Here is a 17595-nt window from a genome sequence, read left to right on the forward strand (position 1 = left end):
TTTGTGGAAAATATGGGGTTAGATAGGGATCTAATGCAGGGACTCTAGTTGATGTGCATGGAAGAAATGTCTAGACCCTCTTGAAGAGTCTGGCAGAGCGCTGATCTTTAATGTTCTTGATTGATAGCTTAGCTTATCTGAACACGATTATTTTAAACAAGTTGACCTCAATGTCCGAGGTCAGAGCCATGGGGTCATCTGACTAAGTGTACTTTTTTTGTTGAGCCTCTAATCTTTTTCTGAATAGAATATGGAAGAAGCAAACCGCAATGTGATAAGGGTGCCAAAATACTAAGCCATGATTTGCTTCCTCTGAGAGGAGTAACCCATTGGTTACAAACCAGTCAATAAAGATACTGAATGAAAACTTCAAACCAGAAGGTAGGGCTTGAGAAACTGTCACTTATTAGCCAGAAAAGTAAACCTAATCTTACTTCTGTTGGCTAGGCAGGGCAGCAATAGAAATGAAGGGAAAAGGGGTGCAGCAGTGGAACTACTAAACAGTTTCTTGATATGAAACCAACATACTTTAGCCTCTCATTTCTTGGTTGATGCGGGGGCGGGGGGAGGGAAGGAGAGAGAGACACAGGTTGCTGCTGTTGTAGCTCTTTTGACTACTAAAGGGAGGTAAAAGGCTAGTGTCCTCACCACCCTTTCTTTTTTGCTCTTCCTTTGAGTATGCATACATTTTTGGCTTCCAACTCCATTATTGTTGGCTATGAGAAGGAATACCAAAGCCCTGGACAGAAGGTGCTGCTGCTTGCTGAGTACTTGATTTGCATCTCTTGAGAGCAGAGATGACTTCTTACTTCAAGCATGTTTTAGCTTACATGGAGACGAAAAAATGGCCTAGAAACATCTACACTAGGATTTCCACTGCTGCTAACTCTCAGTTCAGTTGAATTGGTGGAAGCGTTATTGGAACTCGGAAATTACCTAGTATATTTTTTGTTTTAGAGCATAAATGTCTGCTTATGTCTCTGCTCCTGCATCTAGCAGCTTCCTAGCAGGGAACAGCAAGGTTCAAATACAAAAAATTCTATCTTACTCAGCTGCAAGTGGACCTGATCTGCCGAAGAATTTTCCTAGGTCACATGTCTGCATGGGACAGTACTACTTTCCTTAAGTCAAGTTGGTTCTCTGCAGTTTAAGGCAGGAAAAGTAAACTAAATGCTACTGGCTTAGCTTCTAGACTCAAAGTTAAGAGTGTATTATTCCTCTTTTGTAAAAACACTTTCATACTACTGAGATGGCTTCAATGCTTGTGAGCATTGTTGTCTGAAGCTTGACTGTTGCATTTTAATTTGCAGATGCAAAATATCTGAATGGGTGGAAAAGAACAAGTTCCAATTCTACTGAATATTAGTTGATTAAATATTTAGGTTATTGTGCTTTTAGTAGCTTTGCAATTTTATTCTGGACTTGGCATGTTTACTGATTGTGGGACGGTTTGTGTTGAAATAACTAGTAGAAATATTTCCGAAGTATAAACTACTCTTATACAGATAACTAGTTGTGGTGTAGGAATATGTATAAGGGAATTCATATTAGCGCACTATCTAAAAGAGTTGAAAGACTTTGGAGGTTATAGCAGATGTTTCTTCAATGTCAATATATTCAATTTGCTGTTGAAAACAGTATGAAAAGTTAGTGCTAGCAAACAGGAAACTCCTCCCAGTCAATCCAGGTCAGAAGGTGTTCTGGTAAAACTCCACCCTTTCATAAGCTAGTTGTATTAGTTTAAGGATGCTTAAATAACTTTTTCAAGGATTTGTTTCTTACAAATGCCACCTTCTTTCTTGTGTTGGAATTCCCATAAATCAGGGATAGATGTGGCAACGAGTCTAGTCTTGTAAATAAATGTGTAATTTTAAACTAAGTGAGAACATAATTTCAGATACTGAAGTACCACAAGTTTGTCTTATACTTAATCTTCATTTGTATATGAGTGCATGATTTCTGCTCTTCCTCCTTTTTTTTTTTTTTTTTTTTTAAGGTAGGGTGAAGACCTTTCTGCTGCAATGTGGTCCAAACAGCAGCATAAAACTGTGTGTATTCTCTGTGCTTTAGATCGGACTGGTGGTTGGGGTGGGGTGGGAAGAGGAGGTTGTCCTCTCTCCTTTTCTTTCTGCTTCCAGCTAGGGCTGTCAAGTGATTAAAAAAATTAATTGTGCTGTTAGACTGTAGAACACCATTTATTTAAATATTTTTGGATGTTTTCTACATTTTCAAATATATTGATTTAAATTACAACACAGAATACAAGGTGTACAGTGCTCACTTTATATTTTTATTACAAATATTTGCAGTGTAAAAATTATAAGTAAGTTTTTCAGTTCACCTCATACAAGTACTGTAGTGCAATCTCTTTATCATGAAAGTTGAACTTACAAATGTAGAATTATGTACAAAAAAACCTGCATTCAAAACTTAAAACTGTAGACCCTGAGAGTCCAATCGGTCCTACTTCTTCAGCCAACTGCTAAGAGAAACAAGTTTGTTTACATTTATGGGAGATAATGCTGCTCACTTCTTAATTACGTCCCCTGAAAGTGACAGCAGGCATTTGCATGGCACTGTTGTAGCTGGCATTACAAGATAGTTACTTGCCAAATGCACTAAAAATTCATATGCCTCTTCGTGCTTCGGCCATCATTCCAGAGAACATACTTCCATGCTGATGATGCTTGTTAAAAAATAACGTGTTAATTAAATTTGTGACTGAACTCCTTGAGGAAAATTGTGTGTCTCCTGCTCTGTTTAACCCACATTCTGCCTTCTATTTCATGTTATAGCCGTCTTGGATGATGACCCAGCAAGTTGCGTTTTGTGTCCTTCCCCCCCCCCCCCACCCCCCCCCACAAAACTTTCACTGCAAATTTAATAGAATGCAAAGAAGATACCAATTTCTAAAGATAGCTACAGCACTGAACCCAAGATTTAAGAATCTGGAGTGCTTTCCAAAATCTGAAAGGGATGAGGTGTGGAGCATGCTTTCAGAAGCCTTAAAAGAGCAACACTCGGATGCAGAAGCTACAGAACCCAAAACATCAAAAAAGAAAATCCGCCTTCTGCTGGTGGAATCTGACTCAAATGATGAAAATGAACATGTATTGGTCCGCCCTCCTTTGGATCGTTATCAAGCAGAACCTGTCGTCAGCATGGACGCATGTCCTCTAGAGTGGTGGTTGAAGCATCAAGGGACACGTGAATCTTTAGTGCATCTGGCATGTAAATATCTTGTGACTCCGGCTACAATGGTGCCATGCAAATGCCTGTTCACTTTCAGGTGACATAATTAAGAAGTGAGCAGCATTCTCTCCTGCAAATATAAACAAACTTGTTTGTCTGAGTGATTGGCTGAACAAGAAATCAGGACAGAGTGGACTTGTAGGCTCTGAAGTTTTTACATTGTTTTGGTTTTGAGTGCAGTGATGTAACAAACTACATTTGTAAGTTGCACTTTCAGGATAAAGAGATCGCACTACAGTACTTGTATGAGGTGAATTGAAACACTTTTATGTAAAATTTTTACAGTGCAAATATTTGTAATATAAAGTGAGCACCGTACACCTTGTATTCTGTGTTGTAAGTGAAATCGATACATTTGCAAATGTAGGGGAAAAATGCAAAAATATAAAATTTCAATTGGTATTCTGTTGGTTTAACAGTGCAATTAATCTTTTTAAAACTAATTTAATCTTTTAAAATTTTTGAGTTAATCGCATGAGTTAACTCATGATTGACAGCCCTACTTCCAACTCTTTCCACTTTTTCTCCTCTCTTCTTTCCACTCCTTCTCTGTGCTGCTATTTACCATCCACCCAACTTCCTATGAGCCTTCCTCTCTGATTTCAGCTGCTGGTCTCTTCTCTCCTCAGGCTCCCATATTTGTCCTCTGTGATGTCAACTTCCATGTTCGATGACTCATCCAACCGTGTGGCTCATGTTTCCTCTCCCTCACCTTGTCATTTTTTGATTTGCTGCTACCTGCTTCAACTCTCCCACTCATCCAGTCAGCCATTCCTTTGACTTTATTTTCACCAAGCACTGCTCTTTCATTTTCCCACTTTCTCCCACCTAAGACCATCATCTACCTGGTCTTTACCATTGCCTATCAGTGTCGTGTTCCCCCCCCCCCACCCCCAATCACTCTTATTTGGTCTTTCTGTGACTTCCTATCCATCAGTATTGATGACTTGTCTGCTCTTAACCCTTTCCTCTCTATCTTCTCTTCCATTTCTTCCACTGATAAGGTGGTGGTTTCTCTCCATGCTTCATCCTTTTTGCTCTCTTCTCCCATTGCAAGGTCTAATTTGTCAACTTCCAGCCCAGCCTTACTCCAGCTATGTATGTATGTAATTTTATTTTTGTCAGAGACCCTCTGCAGCACTTCTTGACGAGGCTGATTTGCTCATCACAAGTTCGTTCTCTCCTCCTTAATTTTTGCCAACATAATTGAATCCCCGTCTGCAATCCTACTTATATTCTCGCACCTTTGACTAATTCCTCAAACGACAGGATTTTTCAGATTTCTTCCAAGAGAAAATGACACGTTTCCTTCTTCCTCAACTCTTTCTTTCTCTGTCAAGTACAGAAGTCTCCTCTGCTTTCTCTTCTTTTAACCACTTCAGTCCCAGTGACCCTGGCCCATCTCCTGGTAGTCCTCACACTCACTTTTGTCCTTTCCCATACATTTCTCTTTAGCCTCTCACTTTCTTCCTTCACAGTACAAATATGGTCCAGTTGCTTCAGTCTTAAAAATACCATCACTTGCCTCTCCAACTATGTCCCTTCTCATTTTCATCTCTATACTCATTAACTACACTGTTTGCGTTGTTGTCTGCAGTTCCTCTTCTACCCCTTGCACGTCTGTCTCTCAAATGATCTTTTACTAGTCATAGATCAGTCAGCTGCCTTCAGCCATTGACCATGCTTGTCTTAAAACTGTCCTCCCTTGGCTTTCAGTACTCTGGCCTCTGTAACTGCTCCTTCAGCATGTTGATAGGAAAATCCACTATCTTCCCCAGCTCTGTGTGTGGGTTCTGCAGGGCGCTCGCCCGCTCTTGCCACATGTGGATAATCTCATCTGCAGACAAATTCAGTCCAGTCTCTATGCTGAGAACTTGCAGATATACCTTTCTACTCCATACCTGTTTCCTTCTGTCCAGACTAAAAACAGATTTTCTCTCTGACATATCCATGTGAATGTTGAAGCAATCACTTATCCTCAACCAGGCTAACACAGAGAACTTAATCCTCCCTCACTCTGCCAAACCCTTTTCATTACCTTCTTTCTCAATCACTGTGGACATTGCCATACTACCTGTTGCTCAGGCCAGTAACCTGGGTATCCTCTCTGACTAGGACCTCTCTAGGGTGTCCCCCTTAGACATAAGCTGTGTAACAGGATCTAGTCATGTCTTGCAGATGCTTTCCACATAACACTTCTAAGATATGTGGCTTTCCCTGTGTATCCACACAGCTAAAACTCATCCGGGTTCTCATCTTGCATCTTGATTACTGCAACATCGCTTTTTCTCTGGCCTTGACAAGGCTTTTTCTCATCCATTCAGAATGCTGCTTCATAGACCATTCTCCTAGCCTGTCATTTTGACCATGTCCTTGATCTTTGCATCCCTATTTGCAACTGTTTGTGCTTCTTACTTTTTGAAACTTTAGGGTTTCTGCTTTGCTTGGTTGGGAGGAGAAGAGAAGTGGCTTTGAAGTTGTTCCTTTTGCGGGTCTGGGGTTGGGAAAAGCCATTGTTATCCTTAAGAAGGATGAGGAATTATTTTCACTTTTTAGTAGTGGATAATGGGTGAAGGGTATTGCTTGTCAATATCCAAGTTGTGTGGAGGTAGGAAAATGTGTTCATCCACAAAAACTTCTCATTCTGGAAGCAAATTACTTTTAAGAAGTATCAGACCAAGTGAAGGCAATAAGTTACTACTTGATAGTTTTTAGGTTTGCCTTGTTTTTTATACTTTTTCTCAAAAGATTAACTGTATTGACAGATTCCTTCTAACAGTTAACATTGAGGGTGTACTGGTATCCATGTAATAAGCAAATATAATGGGTTAATAAGGTTTTTAGAATATGTAATCTTACATGCATTTTTCTTCTAAGGTTTTATGAAGTGCAAGTGCTGTAAAATTTTTTCCTAAACTACTGCTCACTTCCATATTTCTAAATGTTTAATTGTAACATTTCTTGGTATCATGTACAGAGGCAACCTCAACTGGTTGGTTGAATATTTTTTTTTTATAAAGCCAGACAGCTATGAAGATGTTTCCCCTATAATCTCTTCTGCTTGCTTTAATGACTAAAATAGTGGACTTTTTTTTGTTGTCATACTGCTTTCTCCTGTTGCTGTGGAGCCAGCACAGCTAAGAGGATGAGGCCAGGTCTATACTACAGACCTATATCGGTATAGCTACATGGCTCAGGGGTGTGAGAAATCCACACCTCAAGTGACTTATGTCAGTATAACTAACTCCCATTGACCTAGCACTGTCTACATGGGGGAGCTTTTCCTGTCGACATGGTTATCGCCTCATGGTGAGTTGGATTAACTACACTGAGGGGAAAAGCTCTCCTGTGTAGTAGTGTATTCACTGAAGCCTTATAGCCGCACAGCTACACTATGCAGCTGTACGTGAAGACAAGCCCTCAGTTGAGAGTATATTCTTTTTTCTAAAATGGACCATAATAAATATTTGTTAATGTGCAGTCAGTTACATATATGCAGACCTGTTTCACACAATAAAATTGCACAAGTGTCAGGCATAATTTAATCTGCTGACATTATTTGTGGCTGTTTGTTTGTTTGAAAGGGACTCGGGCTTAATTTGTCACAGGATGTTTATGGGGCATGCCAGTTCTCTTTGCTGCCCCCCCCCTTCCCCCCCTCATGCTGACTACTTTACTTGGTTTGCATAGATATTGTTGAAATAATGCATGTGGAACCCTACAATACCATTTTCAGGGTTATTCAGTTTAAAAAATTTTCTGAAATTAATAACTTTTTTGTTTTGTTCTCGTTAGTAAAGATTCAGTTGAGGTCTTAAAGCAGGCCTTGATATCTGAACGCATATCTAGTTGATCACATCAGTTGAACAATGTACTGCAAGCTAACCATAAAAATGCAAGTCAAATTTGACTGTTTGGCAGCAAAATTGGAAAGGAGGACTTGCCTTGAATGTCTGATCAAAACATGTGTTGCATCATATGAAACCTAAAGGAACACAATTCAGTTGCTGAAATTGGATGCACAATACTGTAAGCACTGTGGATTGTGTAGTGATGTCTCTGCATATTTTGCTATTGTCGTTTAGTTGGTGGTGGTTTGTAATTCCTTCCTTTAACCAAAATGTTGAAGAATTTCAAAAAAACAAAGTAAGCCTTAAGCTGCAGAACTAATTTGGTATGGTGACATATTACAGGGCTTTGATTATCCTGAGTTAGCATGTGTGGCCTTTTGTTTTTTTGTCTGTCTGCCCATGGCGTTTCAGGCTTATTCAATATTAAGATGCTTGTGTAATAAATCCGTACAATTTCTGTTTTTAAAATGACCTTTTCATGTTGACACTAGTAAGGTATTGTCTGCTTCAGCTAGCTTCTCAGGATCAGTTTTGCCGAGTATAAACCAGATTGAGTGGCTGGGAGTTTGAATGTCTGCCATTGCGTTGACTGACGGGACATAGGCTCTCCTGTGTCTATGACTGTAGAACTAATTAAGGATTTAAAAAAAAATATCCTTATGATCTTGGAGTTAGAAATACTTCTCTAACAGTTCCAGCTACAACAGCTCATCCACTATGTTAAGCACAGTAACTGGGAATGGAAAGGCATATCACTTGATATGAAATCCCCCTCTTTCTAAGCTAGGCTGAACATATGTTGGTGTACCCTAGAATATCCCCCAAACGCTTCACCAGCGAAGAAAAACAATTTGTCATGCTTCCTATTTAGGAAACTTACTGGCTTATTTCCACCTGCTGGAGAAAGGAAACCATTTGTTGCTTAGTATAGCCTAAAGTGAAATTGTTTAAAGGGACTAATCTTTCTTCCTTCTCTAAACTTGTAAAGAAGTTACTTTGAAGGAGGTGGCCTTCTGGTAAGCAATAGTCCTACTACATACTTGACAGCAGAATGAGGTGGCCCGATTGCTAATCATGCTCTTGAGTCAACCCTTGTCAAGAGTGATAATTGGAGAGGTCTGCTGGCTCTGCTTAACATAGTTTTGTTAGTCATACATGAGCACTAAGTAGAAACTGCTTGTGTAGTCCAGCTGGGACTACCAGTGAGGCTTTAATCTGCTTGCAACTGTTGGGTTTGTCAGGCCCCTATGGACACCAGGTCTTGTCCAGGAGCAGTACTGGTGAAATGTTATGGTACCACTATGTGGAGTCCACCATCTCTGCATCCAGAACTTGGTGTTTGCTTATTCTACCCTACTAACCATTTTGACTTTTTTTTTTTTTTTTTTTTAAGACTTTTGGCATGTGTATGATAAATATGGTCTCCGTGATCTTCTCTGGCCTTTCATAAACAGAACCTAGCTGGCAGTTGAGCAACAAAGAAGTACTGTTCTCCTTCTCATGCTCCAACTGCAGGTAACCTTTGACAGAGACTAAGGGGGAAGGTCAGTGGTGAGATCGAGTTCTGCCTGACAGACATGCATAAAGCCAGAGTTCAGACACAGTCGCTCTTTTGAGGCTCATCTTTGCCCAGCAGATGTCATTGGAGACACATTCTTGGCACATATACTCTTTTAGTCCACCTGAAGCACACTAAATTAGTAGTAGCAATGGTCCACTGGCTGCAAATACAGCTAATGCTTGGCATTTAGGCACAGATCAATGTGAGTTAGGCATCTAAATTCATCTGAGGATCTGGATCTTAATGCTTTTACCAAGGGATATCGGAACACTTCAGTATAAGTACTAAAATCCATTTTACAGATGGGGAAACTGACACATTGGACAAGTCATGCAGTGGTTGAGCGATAGTTGTAGCAGAGCTCAGGTCTCCAGACTCTGTCCCATGCTGGGTAACTGCTGGAACTCACCTGCCTATATCTTGGCACCTTTATTGCCGCCCTTCCTATCATATCTGGCCTCTTGAAATGTCATTGCCTGGGAATCACTGTTCCAACTCCTGCCAGGGGAGGAGGGCAGTTTGGGTGCCAGACTTGTTAAATGTCTTCAAAAGGTATGTGGTGGGATGTGCTTGAAACATTATACACTGTCCTCTCAAGTTCAAGACTGTTAAGGATCTTGTATGTGAAAGCAAAATAGCTATGGACCAGTACTTTGGCATTAAGCAGCAATTGGATATTTCTTCTGTATGAAGAAGGCAAGCTAGTGAAACCTTGCCTAATATTCCGTTGCAAATAATGGGTACTTGAACATACACAATCTTAGCAGTTCACTTGATGTATGTAATGTCTGTAACTTTACATGTTAAATCAGCACCCTGCTAATGTAATTTTAACAAAGTTTGTTCATGTCATAGTAGCTATAAACAAGAAAGCTAAGCTGTGCCGTGTAGGCATCTAAATAAGGGAAGAACTCTTACAGTACTGTCTGTGTGGGGCTTGTTCTTGAAAAGATAAAGGAATTCAGTGGATGAGAAGGGTCTCAGATTTACTTATGAATCTAACCACTTCTGAATAAGAAAAGTACTGAAATTGCATGATGGAATTCTAGGACAGTGTGTTTCAAAGTGCAGGTCGTGACCCAGGGACCCTAGCAGTTCTGGTCAGCACTGCCGACCGGGACGTTAAGTCTCATCAGTGGTGCTGCCCAGCTAAGGCAGAGGAAGAGGAAGAGGCCAGCAGCAGGTCTGGCTTCGAGGTAGGGGGGCCATGGGGCTCCGTGCGCTGCCCCCATCCTGAGCACCGACTCTGCATTCCCATTGGCCGGTTCCCACCGATGGAAGCTGGGCAGGGGCGGTGTCTGTGGGCGAGAGCTGTGCAGAGCCACTTGCGTGCACCTCTGCCTAGGAGCCGGACCTGCTGCTGGCCCTTTCTGGGGCACAGTGCGGTGTGCAGCACCAGGACAGGTGTGAAGCCTGCCTCTGCACCCTGGCTGCGCTGCTGACTAGGAGCCACCGGAGGTAAGTCCATGCTCCAATCCCGGGCCTTAAGGCTCTCCCCCCCCAATCTGGAACTCCTTCCTGCATCCCAAACCCACCCATCCCTCTGCACCCAGAGCCCTGATTCCCCTCCCACACCCTAAACCCCTCATCCCCCAGTTCTGTTGGGTCACGGGCAATTTTCTAAAACTGGGTCCCCAGAATAAAAGTTTAAAAACCACTACTCTAGGAGAATCAGAATAGAATCCTGGGCTCCCAGGTGCAAGGATGTGGAGGACCCCTTCTTCTATAATAAATCTTGGCACTCCTTAATTAGGTCTCCTCTTCAGCAGACACAACTACTGAATCCTCCAACTGGAGACCTGAGGAGGTAGCTAAAATGTTGATCATGGAGACTAAAAGAACTGATGTGAAAGTTTCCTGCACTTGCTCATCAACTAAAGGTCTCTGATTATACAGGGAACACAATAGTTTTGGGTCAGGGCAAAATAACATGAACAAAAGGAAATCTTGAGTATAACACTTGAGCAGTAACACTGAGGTCTTAGATTGTATCTGTCTAAACTCAGAGTACGAGCCTATCCTGAGATCCTGAAACAGCTATTAAGTATAGGAGATAGTAGCAGTTCAGTGGAAGAAATTTCCCTAGATATGTATGCTTGTTTTGTTTATATATATTTGAGCTTAACTACTTAGAAAAATCCCATATGCTATGCTGGATAATGAGGGGGTTGGTCACAAAGCTGCACAAAATTCTGAGGCAAACTAGAAGCAGTGAGACAGGATTACAGTTAGTAATCTTAAAAACCATTTATTTGTCTGAACTCCAAAAATGCACCACACCATGAAAATATCAGCACACATTTGAACTTCAGTGGTAGTAAATATCACTTGCAGGGTGGGAGTCTCTTTGGACTGATTTGGTTTAGGGATCCATGTACGGTGAGCAACATGAGGGACAGAATGAGGATAAACATTGTTTTAGAATTGGGAGTAGGCAGAGGCTTGCAAGAAAAAATAACTACCCTCCCAGGCTTTCTAAGTAGAGTGGAGCTCCACTTCTCTGGGTCTGAATTGCCTTTTCCTGTTCCATATCTTCTAAGCTATTTGGAATGGAATTCTTCCTCTGTGACATCCAGCCTTTTCAATTTGAGAGCCAAAACATTGACTCTGATTTTTGAAAGTCTTCCTACATAAAACATTTTCATTGGTGTTTGCTGTGGGGTCGTAGCTGTCTTTGTCCCAGTATATGCGAGAGAGAAGATGGGTGAGGTAGAATTTTATTTTTCTTTTTTGGATTAGTTTCTGTTGGTGAAAGAGACAAGGCAAGAGGACTGTTTAAGGAATTGTTACCTCCTGCAACAGATGCCAGAGTCCTGTTCCAACCACAGCATTGTTCCATTGCCTAGCAGAAATCTGGGCGCTTGCAAGTCAGCTTGTGTAAAGGAGTAATTAGTGACCTGAATCAGAATATATGCTGAGAGTATCATGCCCTATTTTTACTTACACCCATGCATACGTGTGCATGTGCATGCGTGTCTGGCCATCTCATTCCAGGATGTGTACAACTTTCAGTGCAATTGCTTCTTGCAGGAACTTTAGGCCAATGCCACTGCCTGATTCCAGAAAGCAACTCTGCTTCAGAATTTGATACTAGCCCAGGGTAGGAAGCAAACACTTCTGCTGATGCTGTTCCTTCTCCTAAAAGATGGCTCTACTAAAAAAAAAAAAAAAACAAAAACTTGGGCATAATTAAAATTACCAACAACACATTTTAAGAATCAATACCAGTATTAAACCTCAAGAGATCAAAAATCATGATTGATTTTTTTGAAGGGAGCCGAAGACGACTAGTGTGGGAAAGGGAGGGTGGCATTTTAATTTTTTGCAACTCCCCCTGCACATCTCCTGTGTGACACAAATATTGTTGTCCACTCTCCCAAACTTATTGGGTTATGGTCATTCTTGCCCCTGCATCTGCCTGTCCGCTCCCCAGCAGTTCTGCTCCAACTGTCATCAGCACACTCTCCCAACCTCACCTCTACTCTCTTCGGTTCCTCACTCCACTCCCAGGCCAGGGGGCACACTGTTCCTAGGCTGGATATTGCATGGGGGAGGGATGGGGGGCAGAAGAACTGTCCTGTTCATGTTGCTCCCTTCTTACCCCTCCTCCTCCTCCTATGAGAATGGCTTTGGGTTGCTGTGAGGAGGAAGAGCGCAAGAGGTCTGCCTACAGCAGCTTTGATTGCCCCACCTCCTGGGTGGATTAACCAGACAGGCAGTCATGGAGAAGGCTAAATTCTCTGGGTTGGAGCGTCTCATGTCACTGAAAAACTGGCTCCAGTCTAGCTCCTACCAGAATCATCTCTTGGGGTGGGACGGGACCACCAGAATTGGCAACACTGCAATACTTGCTCACCCGCTGAGCAAAAACATAACAGAACCACCTGCTAGTGCCTTCCATAACAGTCTATTCTGTTTCTCTGGGATTCCTGCAATCTAGAGTCAAGCAGCCTTGCCTCTATGCATTTTAATTTCACTTGATATTTCCTTCCTCCTCCCCCCCGGTAGGGAGAATTTTTACTCTCTATGTAAGTAGATAGTGTTAATAAAATGGCTGTGGACAAAATGTACTTTTAGTGCACAGGCTGCCAGAAGAAATTCTGTCACCATTTAGTCATGTAGCTGGAAATCTTATACAATCTCTCCCATGAAGAACAGCTCAGGTCTGTGGGGTGGTTGTTGTTGTGTTTTTCCCTTCTTGCAGAGGAGGGGGAATGCATCAGAGCCATGCTTCTGAAGGGAAACTTGTACATTAGTTGAATACTGTACAGTTGACCTACTGTGACTTGGCAAATGCTTCAAATGAAAGATTAGTTGACTTCAGTCTGTGTAGTGCTGGTGCTTCTGGGAAAACCAGTGTGGTGGTTCTCTTGCAGATTATCTCTAATACTGTGAGGTGGGGAACAATGTAGGCATCCTGTGCCTAATGCTAATCCCAGTCTGAGTTCTACAGAGACACTGCAATATGCTGCAGCTGCACTAACAGACAAGAGTGTCTAGTATTAGTATTCCACTAGTCTAGCATTGTGATCACATTACAATGCAACATTGAAATCTAGATCTTGCAAAATCAACGTGAGCAGTTGTGATATCCTAGGGAAGAGATGGCAAAAGCCTGTGAAGGCGTTGGGAACATTGGTGTTATCTAACAGGCGTGAGAAATCTAACTGGTCAAGGTCAGGTCCACGAGGACTAATGTTGGAATGACATGCCTAACGCTACTTTTAATAATCTCTAGTACTGGTTTTGGATATCTGCTATTCAAAATACCTCTCACTAATATATGAGAAAACACAAGCTTTTAAAATGACTTCAGTGGCTGCGCTAAGTGCTGAGCTATGCTTCAGCTCTCAAAACGTGAGCTAAAAATTCCCCTTAAATTATCACTGCTTTAATATCTGTTTTAACAGATACTGCAGTCCAAGTGGTGGTTCAAAGTTGTAACGCTTTGGACCTTATCCAGTTTCCCGTCCTCCTTTTTACTTGCATTTCAGTAATGCTGTATTCTTCGTTGCAGCTGTTTTTTACCTGCAAATCCCCTTTTTGATTTTTTTTAAAATTATGGATTGAGTCATAAATAAAAATAGGTTTACTGACCACAGTTCAATTGCTATCGGCCTGCCTACATAAAACAAAATAGCATAATTTGCCACAATATGAGGTGGTACTCTTTCTCTGCTTAGGAACTGAGCAAGCATACATCTCGAAATACCTTTCTGTCCAAGGATATTGGCAGGACAGTTTGGGGTCTTGTCATTGGCAAAGGAATATTTAGAAAGTCACAAGATATCTGTGAGAATGTTGTAGGCCTCCCAAGATTAAGAAATATAAAGGCATCATGTACCTATTTTACTTGAATAAGTATTACTTAAGTTGATTATCTTAAGGTAACTTTTTTTCTCTAGCAATTGTTGGAAGCACTGAATTTACGACTTTGAAAACAGATTAGATTTCATCTGATTTTTGAACAAGAATTTCTGGCTGATGACTGTGTCTCGTATGCTGAATGGTTATATGTTTATGTAATTCACACATGTATGCAGAAGTTTAACATTTTCAACTACTGTACTTGTAAAGCATCTCTCTTTCCACTTTAATCTTGTGCATCCCTTCTCTCAGGAATTGGCAGCAATACAACTGTGCCACCTCCCTCCATAAGGAAGTGTACAGTTTCTTGGACACTTGTTTAGTTGTCAACTTAATAGTGTGTGTAGGTAGGTACCACTAAAAAGAATGGATTTCTCCCTAAATATATTTACAAGTGCTGTGGGTTTTAAACAGTCCGTATCCTATGTCTTTCCACAAAAGCATTTAGTTTGTGATGCTCTTTTCTAGAAAAATCTCTAATATAGAATGTCATGTTGGCTAAATAACCTCATTATTGCTCGGTGTATATTGGTTATCTTTTAGAGTATCCCTTGACTTGGAACAGACTTAAGCCTTCCATGAAGATACTTTTCTGACTTAATAATACAGTATCTTCAGGAATCCTTTTCTGTCTGATCTAAGTGTATTGACTTTTTTTTTTTTTTTCTTACAGTGAATGGTAGTGTCTAGAAAGGGTATGTCCCTTCAGGAGAGAGGTGCCAATGTCCAACCGGCCTAATAACAATCCAGGGGGGTCACTGCGACGTTCACAGAGGAACACTGCCGGGGCCCAACCACAAGACGACACAGTAGGAGGAAGGTAAGATCACAATTACCTACAAGTATATTTGAAAAACTCTGAACAAAAGGCATATATTAGTATGTAAATACAGTATGACTTGATGCTGTTAAATTCAGTCTTTCAAGTTCTGTAATCCTAATAAGTGGAATTGCTGCGACTTCATTCATGTGTTTTCCTCAAATTACAGCTGTAGTGCTGTTGTAGGCTGAAATGATCTAGGTGAAGTGTAAAATACGTAATCTGGTTATGTAATCTTCCAGCTAGCATGAAATCTAGACACAGAATGTGGAAAATTAAATAATTTCTTCTCCTGAGCCACATAGCCCAAGAGTGATTGTGAACTCCCAAAAAACAAAATCCATCCAGACTACCCCGAAATGGGATTTATTTACATATCTCCATTACAGCAGGTAGACAGCGTAAACACCATTTCAGGTTAACTGACTCCTTTTAAATGGGACAAGTGACTGACACGTTTTCTCTTTTAGCAAGTAAAAACAACTGCTTGTACGGTGTCAAAGCATTTTGTGTGACGAGGCCTGTTTGATCTCAAATTAGATACTTTGCTGCTTGATTAGTTTCTCAAAATACCTCCTGTATTTAAGAGACAACATACAAAACTGACTAACAAGAGGACTGCTGCCTTGTGCTGTACACACAGGAAGAGTGTTTCTTCGTAGTCAAGGAGGCATTTGGCCATGCTTCAGTCCACTAATGCTAGTTATAATCTATCCAATGATATAAATAGCAGTACGGTCACAACTGTTCCTCGGTTTCCTCTTGCCACCAGTGGCAGTCAGATGAAACAAGCAGTGTCTGCCCACTACCTTTAGCAGAATTCACTTCTTGTAGTTGGGGATCTTGAAAGGAGTAAACCTCTAATTTATTGTACCTTGGGGGGGAAAAAACCCATTTTCCTCAGCACTTTATGCCACCATTTTGGCCTAGAATGGTGGATTCAAAGCTCTCAAGTTTCAAAACTTGCCTGCCCTGCAACAGTCTTATTCCATGTTCAGATGGCCATAGTCTGCTGTCTTGGTGAGAGCAGTGTGTGAGACTGTTGCTTGGTCAGCGGTTTCCTTTTGACCAGGACAAGGAAATCCAGGTTCACTTTGTTCAAGATGCAACTTGAACCATCAGTAAGGCACTTTGGACCCCAAGGAACAAGAATCTCGCTTCAAGGTAGAACTGGTCTTAAGTCCTAGTCAGCCGTTGTCTTTGCCAGCACCACACAACACCCAATGTTGGTGCCTGCATTTGTGGCACTGTTAGGCAAGGATTTGGGGCAGCTGTAAACCACCTTCTCAGCGATCATACTGGCAGCAAAGACCAGCATTGGCTCCTCACCAATGCAGGGGAGATCCAAACACCAAGCTGTAGAGACTTCTCAAACAGAGTCCCCTCTTCCATTCCTAAGACACAATAGGGAGCACTAAGCTGCCTCATTCAACAAGGAGATGTGATGCTTTCTCAGTCTGTGGCTCTGTATTGAAAAGGTACAAGACCTTTTCAGTACCTATACCTGACCATTCTGGTGACCTTGAACCACCGGTATCAACATTGGTACTAGTACTGACATCAGCATGGGTAATAGAAGCCTTAATGGTACTGGCTGATTTCAGTGTGCGAAGAGGTTGCTATGTTTCTGGCACTGATGTCCTAGTTCTGGTTTCTTGGTACCTTTTAAATTTAGAGTATCGCCTCTGCAGGGAGCTTACGCCTTGTCTCCTTCACCAGGGCACACTTTCTCCCCCACTTTATCAGGGAAACTTCCTCTTTGATCACATTAATCAATGAGAGAGCCTCTCTGCAGACCAGGGACTTGAATTTCAGAGCTTTGTCTCATCCTCTTCAGGCATAACAATGGCCTGGTCAGTCATATTGGAACCAGCCGTATCCCTATAATATTCCACCTTGACCCTGTGGGATGTACTAGGGACCTACATCCAGGAGGTACCCTGCATCCCACTGGTCAAAAACAATAGGAAGTTCGAGTGCTTTCTCATGTCTGTTCCATTCTAGGTGTGCGCGAGACCACGTGCACAGTTTTTGGACATATTTGCTGTAGCGTATCAATAAGGGCCCGCTGTGGTACCCTCTGGAGTGCTGCGCTCATGTGGCGGTATATCAGGTGCCACTGGCCCTACGCCTCTCAGTTCCTTCTTACTGCCCTTGACGGTTGGTTGGAGCTCCTGATCTGTCTTAGCAAGAGCATTAGCGATTCTTCACTGTTCAGATCATTCTCCTTTGAGATTAGTTGAGTGATTAGTTAGCCGTTAAGTGTTTTAATAGTAGGTTAGTAGTTAGAGTCCCGGCTGGGACTTTGTCCCAGAGTCAGGCATGCCCCACTTCCCAGGCTTCAAGCCATGTTCAGAGTGCAGCCAGCTGATGCCCATCAGTGACCCTCACGATAGCTGTTGCGACTCCCCCAGGAACGTGCATAGAAAAAGTGCCAGATCTGCAAAAATGTTCATTCCTGGACTCGGAGTGGGACGTTTGATTTAGGGCCCTCCTCATGGAGGCTGATCTGCACCCAGCATCGGAGCCCTTGCACTCTGACTCCATGCCCAATACTTCAGCATTGGCATGCAGTGCTCCGCCAGCAGCGGACTCTGCCCGGCGCTGTTCCCCCTCACCGGTACCAAAGAAGCGGTCTAAGCCGAATGGTCCGCATGCACCACACAAGAAGGGAACTTCAGGCAAAGGACCTGTGTTAGACCTCATGCTCCCTGTGGAGGCTCTTAGGGGTACCGTTATGGTCG

General features: G+C 42.0%; 1 protein-coding gene across 13 annotated transcripts in view; it reads left to right on the top strand.

Moving 5' to 3' along the window:
• Positions 1-17595, top strand: part of TRIP12 (thyroid hormone receptor interactor 12) — a 152733-nt gene that overhangs the window by 25511 nt on the left and 109627 nt on the right. For 11 of the 13 annotated variants that reach the window (XR_006283578.1, XM_037908807.2, XM_027817368.3 and 8 more), the window contains exon 2: positions 14705-14851. Coding sequence is in view for 12 of the 13 variants with exons in the window: in XM_037908807.2 (XP_037764735.1) it covers positions 14754-14851 (98 nt within the window). In the remaining variant the exon portion in view is untranslated. Of the gene's footprint in view, positions 1-1100; positions 1111-8432; positions 8439-14288; positions 14379-14704; positions 14852-17595 lie in introns of those variants that run through there. The other 2 variants (XM_043521915.1, XM_043521919.1) reach the window with 2 other exon arrangements.

The sequence above is a fragment of the Chelonia mydas genome, chromosome 9, assembly GCF_015237465.2.
Source record: "Chelonia mydas isolate rCheMyd1 chromosome 9, rCheMyd1.pri.v2, whole genome shotgun sequence".
Taxonomy (NCBI): Eukaryota; Metazoa; Chordata; order Testudines; family Cheloniidae; genus Chelonia; species Chelonia mydas.